This window comes from Trichosurus vulpecula, chromosome 9 (genome assembly GCF_011100635.1).
Source record: "Trichosurus vulpecula isolate mTriVul1 chromosome 9, mTriVul1.pri, whole genome shotgun sequence".
In the NCBI taxonomy this organism is placed as follows: Eukaryota; Metazoa; Chordata; class Mammalia; order Diprotodontia; family Phalangeridae; genus Trichosurus; species Trichosurus vulpecula.
This window is the reverse complement of record NC_050581.1, coordinates 110,788,174-110,804,160: the sequence shown is the minus strand read 5'-3', so window position 1 is coordinate 110,804,160 and position 15,987 is coordinate 110,788,174. Positions and strand designations below refer to the sequence as shown.

Below are 15,987 nucleotides of genomic sequence, written 5' to 3'. Positions count from 1 at the left end.
TTTGTTTTCTTTGACTGTACACAGTTGTAATGTTTTGTTTTTATCATCTTCTCAGTGGGTGGAGAGGGGGAGGAGGTTGAATTAAAAAACAAAGAAACTGGGGGGTCTTTTTATTGGAATGGCTAAACAGTGTATATAATGGAATATTATTGTGCCACAAGAAATTATTAAGTATTTCAAAGGATGGAGAAGACTGAACCAACAGATCAAAATGAGCTGGGATTAGAACAATTTATACAAGTAATGAAAACAATATTGTAGAGAAAAACATTTTTGAAAAAATTTAGAACTTTGATCAATGTAATAACCCTTGAGTCCAAAGAGTAATGATGAAACAAAACCCCTCATCTCCTGTCAAAGAGGTGATGGACTTAAAAATGCAGGAAGAGACATTTCTGGACATGACTGACTAATAGAGGAATTTGTTTTGTCCTGTTATGTAGCTGCAGGTTTTTTCAATTTAAAAAAATTCATTCTTTGGGAGAGGGTAAGAAGGACAGAATATTGCTTTGGCACTTTACAGGCAGGGGTTGACCCAACTTTTCCCCCTGTCCCTGCAGAAATGACCACTGAATTGAAGGCTTCTTTCTTCACAGATCGAGTGCCTTTGTCCTGCTGTGAATGCTATTACAGAAAAAGTCAGTAAACAGCTTTTAGTTCCAGGCTTCTAGGCCCTCTTGGCTGAAGCTTGGAGAAAGGCTTCTGGCTCTAGGGGTAGAGCTAGAAAGCCTTTCGTTTCAAAATATATAAGCTTGTTTGGCTTCTTACAGCAAAGACCAGAAAAGAGATTGATTTGGTTTTATCTCCCCATTCTCCAAACTCCCTGCTCTGCCTGGGATAGTAGAAATGGCTATATTATTCATCTATGCAATGGAGAGACTCCAGTGATCTTTTCTACTCTACTTTAGTCATATTCCAAAATGGTCAAACCATAGATCTTACCATCTCTTGGAATTATGTTACCTCCAACATTTAGAACTTTGAGACTCCACAACATCTCTTCCTTCTACTGTTCCCATTCACAGTACAGACTTTTCACAGTCACTGACTTTTGGTGCCTTGACCTTTCCCTAGTCACCAAGTCTGGCTTCCCTATTCTGGCTTCATCTGACTCTGCATTAAGCCTTCATGCCAATCTGCCATTTCTGTGTTTCACTAGCTCCTGTTCTGGGATATTTTTCCTTTCTAGCCTGCCATTTTTACTTGCTAATCTGAATTGTTGGATGACCCTGATCATTTAATTTCTCTGCTTTTACACCAGGACTCCCGAGTTTCTCTGTCAAAAGAAGCTGAGTTGATTTAATCGGTTAAAATGTCATGGTATATGGCTCCGTCTGGTCCCTTGAAGCTGCTTAGCAGTTCTTGTACCCTGCTCATATCAACTCCTTATCTCATTCCCAACAGTGACTTTTCCAACTCTTTTCTTCTCTAATCCCCAACTATACCTTCCAATCCCATGATTACCTCAGATGAACTGGCCTCCTTCTTCACTTGGAAGATAGTGGTCATTTGACATTGTCCAGGACTTAGGGAGGTAAGAATCCTGCTGTACTTTGTTCTGGTTATTCTACATCTGGAATGTTGTGTTCACTTTTGGCCGTTGTATTTTAGGAAGGACGTTAGTAAGCTGGAGTGTGTCCAGAGAAGAGTAACCAGGATGGTGAAGGACCTTCAGGTCCAGGAATTAGTTGAATTCCTGGAGATGTTTAGAATTGAAAATAGAGGATATTTGTTGGAAAGTACAATTAGGGGGTAAGATTCTAGGTGTCTCCATTTGAAAGCTTATCATGAAAAATGCTCTAAGTCATTATCAATTATTGAAATGCAAATTAGAACAACTCTGAAATACCAGCTCATACTTATTAGATGGGCTAAGATGACTTAATAGGAAAATGACAAATGCTGGAGGGGATGTAGAAAAATTGGGATGCTAATGCACTGTTGGTGCAGTTGTGAATTAGTTCAACCATTCTGGAGAACAATTTGGAACTATATCCAAAGAGTTATAAAACTGTGCATATACCCTTTGGCTCAGCAATACCAGGGCTGTAGCCCAAAGAGATCAAAGAAAAGGGAAAAGGACCTATTTGTACAAAAATATTTATAGTAGCTCTTTTTGTGGCAAAGAACTGGAAATTGAGGGGATGCTCATTAATTAAGGAATGGCTAAACAAGTTGTGGTATATATTTGTGGTGTAACACTATTGTAATATAAGAAATGACAAGCAGGATCATTTCAGAAAAACCTAGGAAGACTTATATGAACTGATGTAAAGTGGAGTGAGCAGAACCAGGAGGACATTATAGACAATGTAACAGCAATATCATAATGATGATCAGCTGTGAAAGACTTGGCCACTCTTGTGAAGACACTGATCCAAGACAGTTTCAAGGACCCATGATGGAAAATGCCATCCCCCTCCAGAGATAGAACCAATGAATTCTGAGTGCAGATTGAAGCATACTTTTTTCATTGTGTTTTCTTTTCAACATGGCCGATATAGAAATGTTTTGCATAACTTCTCACATGTAAAATTGATATCATATTGCTAGCCTTCTCAAAGAATAGGGAAGGGGTAAGAGAAAGGGAGAGAATTTGGAACTCAATATTAAAAATGTAATCTTAAAAAATGTTTTACATGTAATTGGGAATATTTAATGAAATAAATAAAAATACAGTTTTTAAAAAGAAAGCTTATCTTGTAAAAGAGGGATTAGATTTGTTATGTTTGGCCCCTTGAGGGCAAAACTAAAAGCTGTGGGTAGAAGTTGCAAAGAGGCAAATTGAAGCTTGATATATGGAGAAACTTGCTAACTAGAGCTATTATTTCGAGAGGTAAGTCCTCACTGTAAGTCTTTCGGCAAAGATAGGATGAGCACTTGTTGTAGCGGGACTTCTTTTTTGGTTTCTGAGATCTCTTTTGATTAAGATTCTGTGGCTCTTTAACATGGACTCTCTCAGATTCATTCCTGAATTTCTCTGAAATTATCAACACCCACTTCCTTCCTCTTCTTTCCTTCCAGTGGCATATGAACTATGTCTACTTCTAAGGTCAATCCCTTTACCTTGATCCTATTCCTTACTTCCTTCTCTAGGGTCTTGCTTCAACAGCCACTCCTCTTTCTCAAATCACCTTCTTCAGATTTTCTCCATCGCTGGCTCTGTCCCACCTGTATAAAATCAGTCAGTCAAGCATTTAGTAAATACCTACTATGTGCCAGGCACTTTAACGGAGGTGTTTTCCTTGATTGGAATACTAAATGCTGGGGATACAAAGAAAAGCAGTAGCAACAACAAAAATCAGTTCCTGATTAAGGAGCTCACCTTCTGATGAGGAGACAATGTGCAAATAACTACGTACATATCAGATATTTACAAGGTAAAGTGGAGATGCTGGAGAGAAGGAAGGCACTAGCATTTAGGGGGAATCAACAAAGGATTCTTGTAGAAGGTGGGGGATTTTAGGAGAGACTTGAAGGAAGTTGGGGAAGCCAGGAGGTGAAGACAAGAATGCATAGTGGACTGCCAGTGAAGATGCTTCGGGGCTGGAGATGGAGTGTCTTGTTTAAGAAATAGCTGGGACATCAGTGCCACTAGATCACAAAGGATGTGGAGGGAGCAAGATGTGAGGCAACCTGAAAAACAAAAGGAGGCCGGATTATAGAAGGCTCTGAAAGCCGAACAAAGCATTTTCTACATAATCTGGAAGGTAATGTGGAGGCACTGGAGTTTATCGAAAAAGGGGTGTGTGTGTGAGTAGGAGACATAGTCATACCTGTGTTTTAGGAAGGTTAATTTGACAGTTGAATGGAGGATGGACAGGAGTGGGGTGAGACCTGAAGCAGGGAGAGCAACCAAAAGTCCATTGAGTTTATCCATGCATGAGGAGATGAGGGCCTGTGCCAGAGTGGTGCCAGTGTCAGAGGAGAAAAGGAGACATATATTAGAGAGGGGAATGTATGAGAAATGACACAAAGGCAAAATCGACAGGACTTAGGAGAAGATTGTCTGTACAGGGTGAGAGGACCATGAGAAGTTGTAGATGAGCCCTAGGTTACAAGTCTGGGTAACTGGGAGGATGGAAGGGCCCTTGGGGAAAAAAATAGGGAAATTAAGAAGAAGGGAAGGTTTGGAGGGGGAGGATAATTAGCTCAGTTATCAACATGTTGGGTTTAAAATGTCTACAGGACATCTAGTTTGAGATATCTAATACACAGCTGGAGATGCAAGACTGTGGAGATCATGAGAGAAGGGCTGGATGAGTGGATCTGAAAACTGTGAGAACAGCAATGATAATTGAATTCATAGGAACTGATGCAATTACAAAGTAAAGTAGCATAGAGGGAGAAGAAAGGAGGACCTAGGAAAGAGCCCTGTGGAACACCCATGAATCTTCATGTGTGAAGATCCAGCCAAAAATATGGAGATGGAACGGATCAGATAGGTAGGAGGAGGATCAGGTGATAATGTCATGGAAACCTAGAGAGAAGAGAATAGCAAGAAGAAGAGGGTAACCAAGTGTCGGGTTGTAGAGAGGTCAAGAAGATGAGATAGAGAAAAGATCATTAGATTTGACAATTAAAAGATCATTGATAACTCTGGAAAGAGTGCTTTTATTTGAATGATAAGGTCAGAAACCGTACTCAAGAAGAGAATGAGAAGAAAGCCTATAGATGCAGTGATTGTAGATGGCGTTCTCAAAGAGTTTAGTTAACAATGGACAAGAGAGATAGAGGTTGATAGCTAGTAGATATGAATGGATCATATGAGGGTTTGTTTTCTTGCCTTCTCAATGGATGAGAGAGGAGATGGAGGAAGGGAGAGAATTTGGAACTGAAAATAGAAACTAAAATAAAACAAGAGAGATGATAGGAGCAGAAAACAAAATGTTTTAAGATGAAAGCAAGTTTGTTACTTATAGAACAAGCATTCCAGAGAGTACAGTGCAAGGGATGGTTAACTTTAGAGTGGAATATTAGAGGAGTGGGGTTAATCTTTAAAAAAAAGTCTTCTCCCCCCTATACTTTTGCTTCTTTACTGGCTATTCTCTCTCCAATCCCTCACAAACTTGGCTTTGGCTCCTACCACTAGTGAAAATGTTATCTCTAGCATCATTAATGATGTGCTAATTCCCAAATCCAGTGACCCTTTTTTTAAAAAACTTTTATCTTCCTTGACTTCTCAATAATATTTCATAATGTTGACCACTTACTCCTGTTGGTTACTCTCTTCTCTCTTGGCTTCAGAGATACCACACTTGGCTGGTAGCTAGGTGGATGGTGGCTAGAGTGCTGGACTTGGATTCAGGAAGACCAGAGTTCAGATCCTTCCTCAGACACTTAACTGCTGTGTGACCCTGGGCAAGTCACTTAAACTATATGTCCCTCAGTTTTATCATCTGTAAGATGAGGAAGTTAGCTTGTGGCCTCTAAGGTGTCTTCCACTTAAATGTATTTATTGCCCAAAAGTCTGTCCTTAGCCCTCTTTTCTCCTCTTTCCACATTCTTTTCCCTTGGTGATACTATTAACCCCTATGTCTTATTCATTGATTAATGACTCAAAACCATACATCCTGTTCTCTCCAGAACCACATCTCCAGGTACATCCAGGACTTCTCCACCTTAATGTTAAGCTTTATACTGCCGCTTCAGATTCAGCACAACCCAAATCAAGCTTCCTGCCTTTTCTCTGAAAACTGTTACTTCTCAGCTTCCTGAGTCAAGGGGCTTGGTATCATCAGTAACCCTTCCCTCTCCCTCCCCTTTCATAACCAGACAGTTTCCAAGCCCTGAAACCTCTTTTGTGACTCTCATTCCACTTATTCCCATTGCTACCCCCCTAGCACAGATACAGGCATGTAAGTGATGTAGTAGATATAGCAGTGGGCTTGGCATCAGGAAGACCTGAATTGTCTGGGTTCATACACTTAGTAGCCATGTGACCCTGGGCAAATCGAGTCACCTGTTTGCTTCAGTTTCATCATCTTAAAGTGGAGGTAATGTTAACACATAGCTCTCAGGGCTGTTGTGAGGACCGAATGAGATAATAATTGTAAAGCACTTAGCACCATGCCTGGCACATAGTAAGCACTATGTGAATGTTAATGGCTAGGTGGCGCAGTGGATAGAGTGCCAGGCCTGAAGTCAGAAAGACCTGTGTTCAAATCCCTTAGATACTTCCCAGCTCTGTGACCCTGAGCAAATCACTTAACCCTGTTTGCCTCAGTTTCCTCATCTATAAAATGAGCTGGAGAAGGAATGGCAAACCACTCTGAGACCACTATCTCTGCCAAGAAAACCCCAAATGGGATCACAGAAAGTCAGATATGACTGAATAACAGCAATCAGTAGTAGCAGCAGCAGCAGTAGTAGTACTAGTAGTAGCAGAAGCAGCAGCATCAGTAGCAGCTAGTAGTAGAAGAGGTCTTCATTACCATCTACCAGAAGTGTTGCAGTAGCCTCCTACCAGGGCTCTACCTTTCTGCTCTTCCTCCCTCACATTAATCTTTCACTTGATGCCAGACTGACGTTCCTTCTGCAGAGATCTGGCCGTGTCAATCATTTGCTCATAATCTTACATGGTCCCCTGTCACTTGGCCTGGTAAAGCCCCAAATTCTTGGTCAAATTTGGGATCCTCCCATCTGACTACCCTCATTTCTTAATACTGTCCTCCAGCCAGACTGGATGACTTTGCTGCCCCCACCCAGCATCCCTTGCGTGTTCTCATGTACTTTCATTCTTTTACTCAGTCGTTCTTTACTCTTAAAGTACCTTCTCTCCTGCTTTTGTTTTACTCTTTCCCATCCTTGGAGAGCCCAGCTGAAATAATCCACAATACTGGGAATCTTTCCACATTTCTATCCCCATCCATAATAGTCCTCCCCCTCAGATCTCTACGATACTGTGCTTTGCGAGTCTACGATATTATTTGTTATAGCTTCCTGTGATGTCACACCCCCTTATTGGACCTTGAGCCCCTTGATGACAGAAACTGTCTTATTTAAGCTTTGAATCTCTTCCAGTGCCCTGCACAATCTTCTGTGAACAGAAAGTGCTTAATAAATATTTGTCTTGTATTGTGTGAATTCGCATAGCAACCTCTCAGGAGTGACCATTTCCTTGTCTTCCAGTGACACAAGCTTTCCTGCTGTAAGCCCTGTGATTTAGCTTCTAGTGTAGATTGGGAAGGGGATGTGTTTTTGAATAATGTCATCTACTAGTATGGTTTAGGAGGCCCTAAACTTATAGGGCGCCGAGCACCGGCCTTGGAATCTGGTGAAAATTGAGTTCCTATTCCAGTTAATCTTATCACTTATTACTTAATTCCTATCACTTAATCTTTCTGATCATCAGTTTCTTCACTGATAAAATCAAGATAGTACCTCTTGTGCTTATTCATCAGTTTAGAGCTATTAGGGCCCAAGAGATCATGGAGGTCAACTCCCTTATATATTTTTTTTTAATTTATTTATTTAGCATATTTGGTTTTCAGCATTGATTTTCACAAGAGTTTGAATTACAAATTTTCTCCCCATTTCTACCCTCCCCCCCACTCCAAGATGGCGTATATTCTGGTTGCCCTGTTCCCCAGTCAGCCCTCCCCTCTATCACTCCCCTCCCCTCTCATCCCCTTTTCCCTTCCTTTCTTGTAGGGTAAGATAAATTTCTACGCCCCATGGCCTGTGTATCTTATTGTCTAGTTGCATGCAAAAACTTTATTTTTTTTTTTTGAACATCTGTTTTTAAAACTTTGAGTTCCAAATTCTCTCCCCTCTTCCCTTCCCACCCACCCTCCTTAAGAAGTTGAGCAATTCAACCTAGGCCACACGTGTATCATTATGTGTAACCCTTCCACAATACTCATGTTGTGAAAGACTAACTATATTTTGCTCCTTCCCAACCCATCCCCCTTTATTGAATTTTCTCCCTTGACCCTGTCCCCTTTCCAAAGTGTTTGTTTTTGATTACCTCCTCCCCCATCTGCCCTCCCCTCCATCATCCCCCCCATTTTTTTTTATCTTCTTCCCTCTTCTTTCCTGTGGGGTAAGATTCCCAATTGGGTATGTATGGTATTCCCTCCTTAGGCCAAATCTGATGAGAGCAATGTTCACTCATTCCCCCCTCATCTGCCCTCTCCCCTCCTCCCACAGAACTGCTTCCTCTTGCCACCTTTATGGGAGATAATCCATCCCATTCTATCTCTCCTTATCTCCCTCTCTCAGTATGTTCCTCTCTCATCCCTTAATTTGATTTTATTTCTTTTAGATATCTTCCCTTCATCTTCAACTCACCCTGTGTCTGCTCTCTCCCTCCCTCCCTCCCTCCTCTCTCTCTCTCTCTCTATATATATATATAGATATAGATATAGATAGATAGATATAGATATAGATAAATACATATACACATAGATATATACATACATACACATTCACCCATATATATACATAAATATATATGTATGCATATTCCCTTCAGCTACCCTAATACTGAGGTCTCATGAATCATACACATCATCTTTCCATGTAGGAATGTCAACAAAACAGTTTACCTTTAGTAAGTCCCTTGCAATTTCTTTTTCTTGTTCTTTTTCTTGATTACCTTTTCATGCTTCTCTTGATTCTTGTGTTTGAAAGTCAAATTTTCTATTTAGCTCTGGTCTTTTCACTGAGAAAGCTTGAAAGTCCTCTATTTTATTGAAAGTCCATATTTTGCCTTGGAGCATGATACTCAGTTTTGCTGGGTAGGTGATTCTAGGTTTTAATCCTAGCTCCATTGACCTCCAGAATATCGTATTCCAAGCCTTCGATCTCTTAATGTAGAAGCTGCCAGATCTTGGATTATTCTGATTGTGTTTCCACAATACTCAAATTGTTTCTTTCTGGCTGCTTGCAGTATTTTCTCCTTGATCTGGGAGCTCTGGAATTTGGCGACAATATTCCTAGGAGATTTCTTTGGGGGATCTATTTGAGGAGGCGATCGATGGATTCTTTCAATTTCTATTTTGCCCTGTGGCTCTAGAATATCAGGGCAGTTCTCCTTGATAATTTCTTGAAAGATGATATCTAGGCTCTTTTTTTGATCATGGCTTTCAGGTAGTCCAATAATTTTTAAATTATCTGTCCTGGATCTATTTTCCAGGTCAGTGGTTTTTCCAAGGAGATATTTCACATTGTCTTCCATTTTTTCATTCCTTTGGTTCTGTTTTATAATATCTTGATTTCTCATGAAGTCACTAGCTTCCACTTGCTCCAATCTAATTTTTAAGGTAGTATTTTCTTCAGTGGTCCGTTGGACCTCCTTTTCCATTTGCCTAATTCTGCCATTCAAGGCATTCTTCTCCTCATTGGCTTTTTGGAGCTTTTTTGCCATTTGAGTTAGTCTATTTTTTAAGGTGTTGTTTTCTTCAGTGTATTTTTCAGTATTTTTTTGGGTCTCCTTTAGCAAGTCATTGACTTGTTTTTCATGGTTTTCTCGCATCCTTCTCATTTCTCTTCCCAATTTTTCCTCTACTTCTCTAACTTGCTTTTCCAACTCCTTTTTGAGCTCTTCCATGGCCTGGGACCAGTTTATGTTTTTCTTGGAGGCTTTTGTTGTAGGCTCTTTGACTTTGTTGACTTCTTTAGGCTGTATGTTTTGGTCTTTGTCACCAAAGAAAGAATCCAAAGTCTGAGACTGAATCTGGGTGCATTTTCGCTGCCTGGCCATATTCCCAACCAACTAACTTGACCCTTGAGTTTTTCAGTAGGGTATGACTGCTTGTAGACTAAAGAGTTTTATGTTCCACGTTTGGGGGGGATGCACCAGCTCTGCCACACCAGCACTCCTCCTTCCCCAAGAACCCCCAACCCAGACTGGGCTTAGATCTTCAGCAGGCTGTGCACTCCTGCTCTGATCTGCCACTTAATTCCTCCCATCAGGTGGGCCTGGGGCCGGAAGCAACTGCAGCTGTAGCTGCCCCACCTCCACTGCCCCCGGGGGTGGTGGCCGAAAGGCAAACTTGAACTTCGAACTCCTTCCACTCCCACAGCTTTTCCCACTAACCTTCTCCGCTGTCTTTGGTGTTTGTGAGTTGAGAAGTTTGGTAACTGCCGCAGCTCACTGATTCAGGGCGCTAGGGCCTGTTCCGCCTGGCTCCTGGTCTGGTTGGTCGGTGCCGCTCATGCTGGGCTCCGCTCCGCTCCCAGCTCCTAGCTCCGTGTGGGATAGACCTCACCCAGAGACCATCCAGGCCGTCCTGGCCTGGAGCCCTGCTTCCCCCTGCTGTTTTGTGGGTTCTGCAGTTCTAGAATTGGTTCAGAGCCATTTTTATAGGTTTTTGTAGGGACTCGGCGGGGGAGGTCACGTTAGTCCTTGCTTTCCAGCCCCCGTCTTGCCAACTCCCTTATTTTACAAATGAAGAAATTGGCTCTGAGAGGTTGTAACTTGCCTGAGGTTACTGGGAGACTTAAGAGAGCCAGAATTAGAACCTAGATCCTAATTCCAACTCTGGTCTTCTCTTCATTACGTGGTTGTGAGGATTACATAAGAGAACATATTAAAAATGCTTGACAAGTACTCTATGAATGTCTACTGTTAATAACTCTGTGTGTGTGTGTGTGTGTGTGTGTGTGTGTATGTGTGTATTCACTGGTTGGGGGCTGGAGGATAGCTGAGACTGAAATACGGTCCTTGTGCTTAGTAGAGTCTTCATCCCCTCCCCCCAGTTCAAGGCTTTCACCATTTGGCCCCAGAAGGCAATTCATTGCTTAACTTGTTTTTCTTCTTCCTGAGTCAGCTGTGGCTTTTTTTTTTTTTTTTTTCAAGCCTCATGCATTGTTTATGCTCTGCCTCTGGTGGAGCAGGTGCTTCTCCCTGACCCATGATGGAGCAAGTGCTGTCCAGGGGGGCCACCCCCCAACCCAAATGTGATGGAGCAACTTCTGCTCTTAGCAGAAATCAGCCTAGGTAACTGGTCAGGGAACAGAGGAAAGCAAACACATCCTGTGGGCTCATAGCATATTAGAGTCTGAAGGACTTCAGAAATTTTTTTTTCTAGCCCAAGCAGGTTACCAAAAAGGCAGGAAAAAGGCAACAAAAAAATACCAAACCCTGAAACCCTGAAGATGCCTTGGGAAGGAAAGAGATTTACCTCCAAGTACTTAGGGAGTTAAAGATAAAGCCTAGACTAATGCCTAAATTTCCTGACCTCCAGGTAGGATTATTTGCTTTTCACCATACTTCTCCTGGGTAAAAAGAGACCTTGGCCTAGTCTGGGAGGTCTCCTGAGCCGGTCTGGCTCAGCCATGCTGGGCTGCTGAGCCTATCTGGAGAGACCTCCTTGGAAAAGATGTTTCCTCAAAGTCACCAGCGGCAAAGGAGAGTCCTTGAGAGTATCTAGTTTCAGTCTCTTAGGCCCAGAAAGCAGAATTTCCCCATCTGAAGACTCAGGAGAAAGACTCAAATAAGTGGGAACTGAAGAGCTTATGGTGAAAAGCGAGTTACAGGAGGCTTCTGGAGGCCACTCTGTAGAGTTTGGCATACTGAATGGGGCTTGGGAGAGGGCAGCCCTGAGGCTTCATCCAATGTTAGAAGCAACCTCAAACACCAGCTGGGGGTGGGGGAAGGGGTGGGTGGGATATTAGAGACTTCCAGTTTATCCAAATGGTTTGAGTAGCTGTGTTGCTCTTCCCAGCCCACTTACCTGGTGGGATTTGGGTTGCCAAGGTGGGGGAGGGATTGTAGGAAAGTGATGAGGAAAGGCACCCCCACTGACAGGCAGCTCTTCCTCCCCATCTGCCCTAAATGGGATCTGGGTGATCAAGGGACTCTTGACTTCCAGGACTGTGTTCCATTATTTTCCCCCTTTGGTTTAATTTATTGATAGTTTGGGGGCTTCTCTGTGTTAGGACTCAGTGGAACCCCCTCCCATCTGTTATCTGTCAGAAAGAAAACCTAGAACATGACTGAACCTGAGTCCTACTACAGTGTCATACCTCACTTCTTCCATCCTGGTCTAGCAACATGTCCCTAATGTGTGATGGGTCTGTCTGTACCTGGTGCATGTTCAATTCCGCAACCTTTTATCAAATGCTATATGTATAAGAAAATGCTGGGTACTATGGATAGAAAGACAAAATATAAATATAAGACAGTGTCAGTGGTCACTGGCATCACACAGATGGACATGCATTGGGGGTTGTTGAGCCCCAAGACAGACTTTCATTGGGTGTGTGAGACTAAGGCTGTTCCAGACTGTGGCCCCAAGGCTTCTCTCCCATGGCAAGAAGAGATGCTGACTATCTGTGTCTTTCTCTCTTACAGTCTGTGTGACCAATTGTCCCACACTGATCGTCATGGTGGGCTTGCCAGCTAGAGGGAAGACCTATATCTCCAAGAAGCTGACACGCTACTTAAACTGGATTGGTGTCCCAACCAGAGGTGAGGACCAGAGTGTGTGGTGTGTGGGTTGTGATTTATCTCCTATCTGAGCTGGACTCTCTTTACTGATGCCTCTGGGAGGAAGCAGCTCTTCATATAGACCCGGGGTAAGGTCTACGGATGAGGTAAATAAGGATTTGTTCTGTGAAGTTTGGATTCAGTCAAAGGGCAGCACCTGAGGACCTAGAGGGCCACATGTGGCCTCAAGGATGCAGGTTCCCCACCTCTGAATTCTAGACAGTCTCACTGGCCTAGTTTTTAGCTAAGGGACTGATGGTCACAGGGTTTGTGTCATCACAAGGACCAGGTTAGGAAAACTCTGACATTATCTTACTGTTCCCTGGGACTATCTTGAAATATGAGGAGTGATAGTCTCATTTTTCATTTTATGCCTTGATACTCTGAAAGGTGTGTAAGTTCACTGGTATGGTTCCTTTCTCCATTCATAGAGCTGGAAACCTCCCAAATGAATTGCTTCATTGCTTGGTGACCAAGCTTCTCATAATGAGTTTTTCCACACTTAGGTAGGCTGGCCCATGTTGTTCACTTTGGGAACCCAGGGTTAGCTCCATAGCATGGGAAGGCATGATAGGAAGACTTAGTGGACACTTTCAGTTTTATTAGGAGAATAATTTTCTTATAATCTGTTGCAAGTCAGGCTGGTAGGTTGGATCTAAAATTCCTGCTCCTGATCATTGTTTGCAGACTAAGTTTGTAACTTTAATGGCTAATCCACATTAAATGTACATTAACATAGAATTTTATGTACTGATAAAGTTCCCCTTTCATCCCTTCCTCCCTCTAATCTACCCTCAAAATGAGGATCCCAAAAAGGAGCCCGTTAAGCCTGGGGGGAGGGGAGGGAAAGAGGAGGGGCAGGATACCCTCACACCTTATACTTTGGCCAGACAGCAGTGGTGATGAACACATGAAGAGGGTTTCCTGGGTCTAAAGGAAGACTTCCTGGAGATTGGGTGGGGTTAGGGTACCCGGATACCATGATGTGAATTTACCCTCTGGGTCTAAACTTGCCTAGGCACCTCTTTGGTTTTGGTATTTGGAAGTGTTGGGAGGCAGCCATATTCCTTAGGAAATGTCTCAAGCCTGAGGGCTTTGACTGTGAATCATCAGTTACTCTGGGGGATCACAGAGTTGAGGACACTGAAGTGTACCAGGGATGGGAGGCAGAGTATGAAATTTTGAATACATTTATCTTGGTCCCTGGCATAAGGTTCAGACCTACATGGTTCTGGGTCATTGAGAAGCCTCTATGCTGGTTGGGGGTGAGCTGATGAGAGGGAGTATGGCAGGAGCCCAACTGGGGCCCCTGCCCATTGTTCTTTTACAAGGTAATAAGCAGAACAGTCATTCTCATGCATGAAAGGGCCTGTGGTCTTTATAGGCTCCTTCATTGGTGATCCTAGAGGAGGCCGATCTGACCCTGACTCTGCTGAGGAGGTGGGTCCTCTGCCAGTGTGGTAAAGTGGTCTGTCAACGTGCTGTTTTGAGAGGTGCTGCAACTCCCACTTGCCCTACTGTTTTGAGACTTCTCTTTTTTCATCTCAGAATTTAACGTTGGCCAGTATCGTCGAGACCTGGTGAAAACATATAGATCTTTTGAGTTCTTTCTTCCGGACAATGAAGAAGGCTTGAAAATCCGAAAGTAAGTTGAAGCCTTCTTTTTTCCCATAGAGGAAGACCAAGAAAGAGGAGACAGGGCTGGACTTGCTGTGAAGACTCTTAAGATTAGCCTTTGATTTGGTGCTAATTAAGGGGATGGGAGCCTATTTCTTCCCCACCTTGCTCTCATTACATGATCAATCCACCATTTTCCCCCTCAGTCCTTCATTTCCATAAGTCTTTCATTTCTGTGTTCTTCATCAAGTCGTTGGCCTGCTCATGCATTGATCTTTTGTGACATTTAACTTGAATTCTTTGAAGACCGTGGTACTGTATGACTCAGAGCTATACAGCATCACCAACAGAAGACTGTTGTTATTAAAAAGATGAGGAGCGTGGTGTCATTAGCATTTTGATGAGAATTATCTACCCGTACAACCAGGGTATCCTTGGTGAAGGTTCAAAAAGGGAACCAGCAGGCTCTCGCAATCTTTGACCATCACACCATTGGCCGAAAGGTATGTGGGGGTGGGGAGCCTGCAGCCTCCAGGCTATGGGTGGCCTTCTAGGTCCTTGGGTTTGGCCTTCTGACTGAGTCCAAGTTTTATAGAACAAATCCTTTTATGAAGGGGATTTGTTCTGTAAAGTTTGGATTCTGTCAAAGTTGAGGACCTCAGAGCCACAGGTTCCCCACTCCTAGATAGAGAATACAAGGTTCCACTGTGCTTATTATGTGTTAACTAGAAGAACTTTTTTTTTCATCCGATAGCAAAAGATGCCATCTTGGGGCAGCTAGGTGGCACATTGAATAGAGCACTGGCCCTGGAGTCAGGAGGACCTGAGTTCAAATCTAGCCTTAGACACTTGACACTAGCTATGTGACCTTGGGCAAGTTAATCCTGATTTCCTTGTCTCCTTCCTCCAAAAAAAAAAATATCACCTTACAGGCTTACTTTTATTAAGGTGAATAAGGAATTCCCTGTATACCAGGGGTTCTTAACCTGTTTTAATCAGGGATTCTTAACTCAGCTTCCTGAATTCAAATCTGGCCTCAGACACTTAGCTGTGTGACCCTGGGCAAGTCACTATACCCTGTTTACCTCAGTTTCCTCATCTGTAAAATGAGCTGGAGAAGGAAGTGGAAAACCATTCCAACATCTTTGCCAAGAAAATCCCAAATGGGGCTGTGAAGAGGCCATGACTGAAATAACTGAATAGCAACTTAACTTGGGATCCATGAATTTGGTTTTTTTTTTTTAATATTTTGATAACTACTTTAATATAATTGCTTTCCCTTGTAATCCTTTGTATTTTATTTTATACATTTTAACTGGCTTTACCAGATTGCCAGATTGTAAAAGACTGTGTGATACAGAAAAAGGTTAAGGACTCGTGCTATAGATAGTGAAGTCCCCAGATGCTTCTATTTGCAGATGACGTTGCTGCTGATTACACCACATTATAGAGCCTCCTAAATGAAAACCATAATCACTTAAAATCAAAAGGAAAACCAAATGGATGAAGAATGACTATTATATACAATTGGGTGGGCAGCCCCTAGAATTGGTCTGTCAGTGCTGGTAAACATCAAACTGGCACATCCCTTTTGAAGTTTCCTGAGGGTATGTGTGGGAGAGTATGGGAGTGAATAACCAAATGAGACTCCAGGAAACAGGGCAACAGCTCTTGAGGGCAGGATAGTCTGGTCTTTCTTCCTTTCTAGCAAGCTAGGTCCAGCATTGAACAGGAGAAGGAAAGTGAGCTGGGTTGTCTTGGGAAATTGCCTGATAGTTTTAATGAATAAATACATAAATCTGTGTGTTGGGAGTACAGCTCTAACTCTAGTACTTGGGTCAGGTTCAATTTGGGAATAAAATGAGGCACTTATAAGTCATTGAACACCTACAAATTGAGGTTTACTTTTCTCTAACTCAGCAAGGATCTACAAC

General features: G+C 42.6%; 1 protein-coding gene across 5 annotated transcripts in view; it reads left to right on the top strand.

Moving 5' to 3' along the window:
* Positions 1-15,987, top strand: part of PFKFB4 (6-phosphofructo-2-kinase/fructose-2,6-biphosphatase 4) — a 79,778-nt gene that overhangs the window by 24,296 nt on the left and 39,495 nt on the right. For all 5 annotated transcript variants that reach the window (XM_036738411.1, XM_036738413.1, XM_036738410.1 and 2 more), the window contains exons 2-3: positions 12,302-12,418; positions 13,985-14,081. In XM_036738411.1, coding sequence (XP_036594306.1) covers positions 12,302-12,418; positions 13,985-14,081 — 214 coding nt within the window. The remainder of the gene's footprint in view (positions 1-12,301; positions 12,419-13,984; positions 14,082-15,987) is intronic.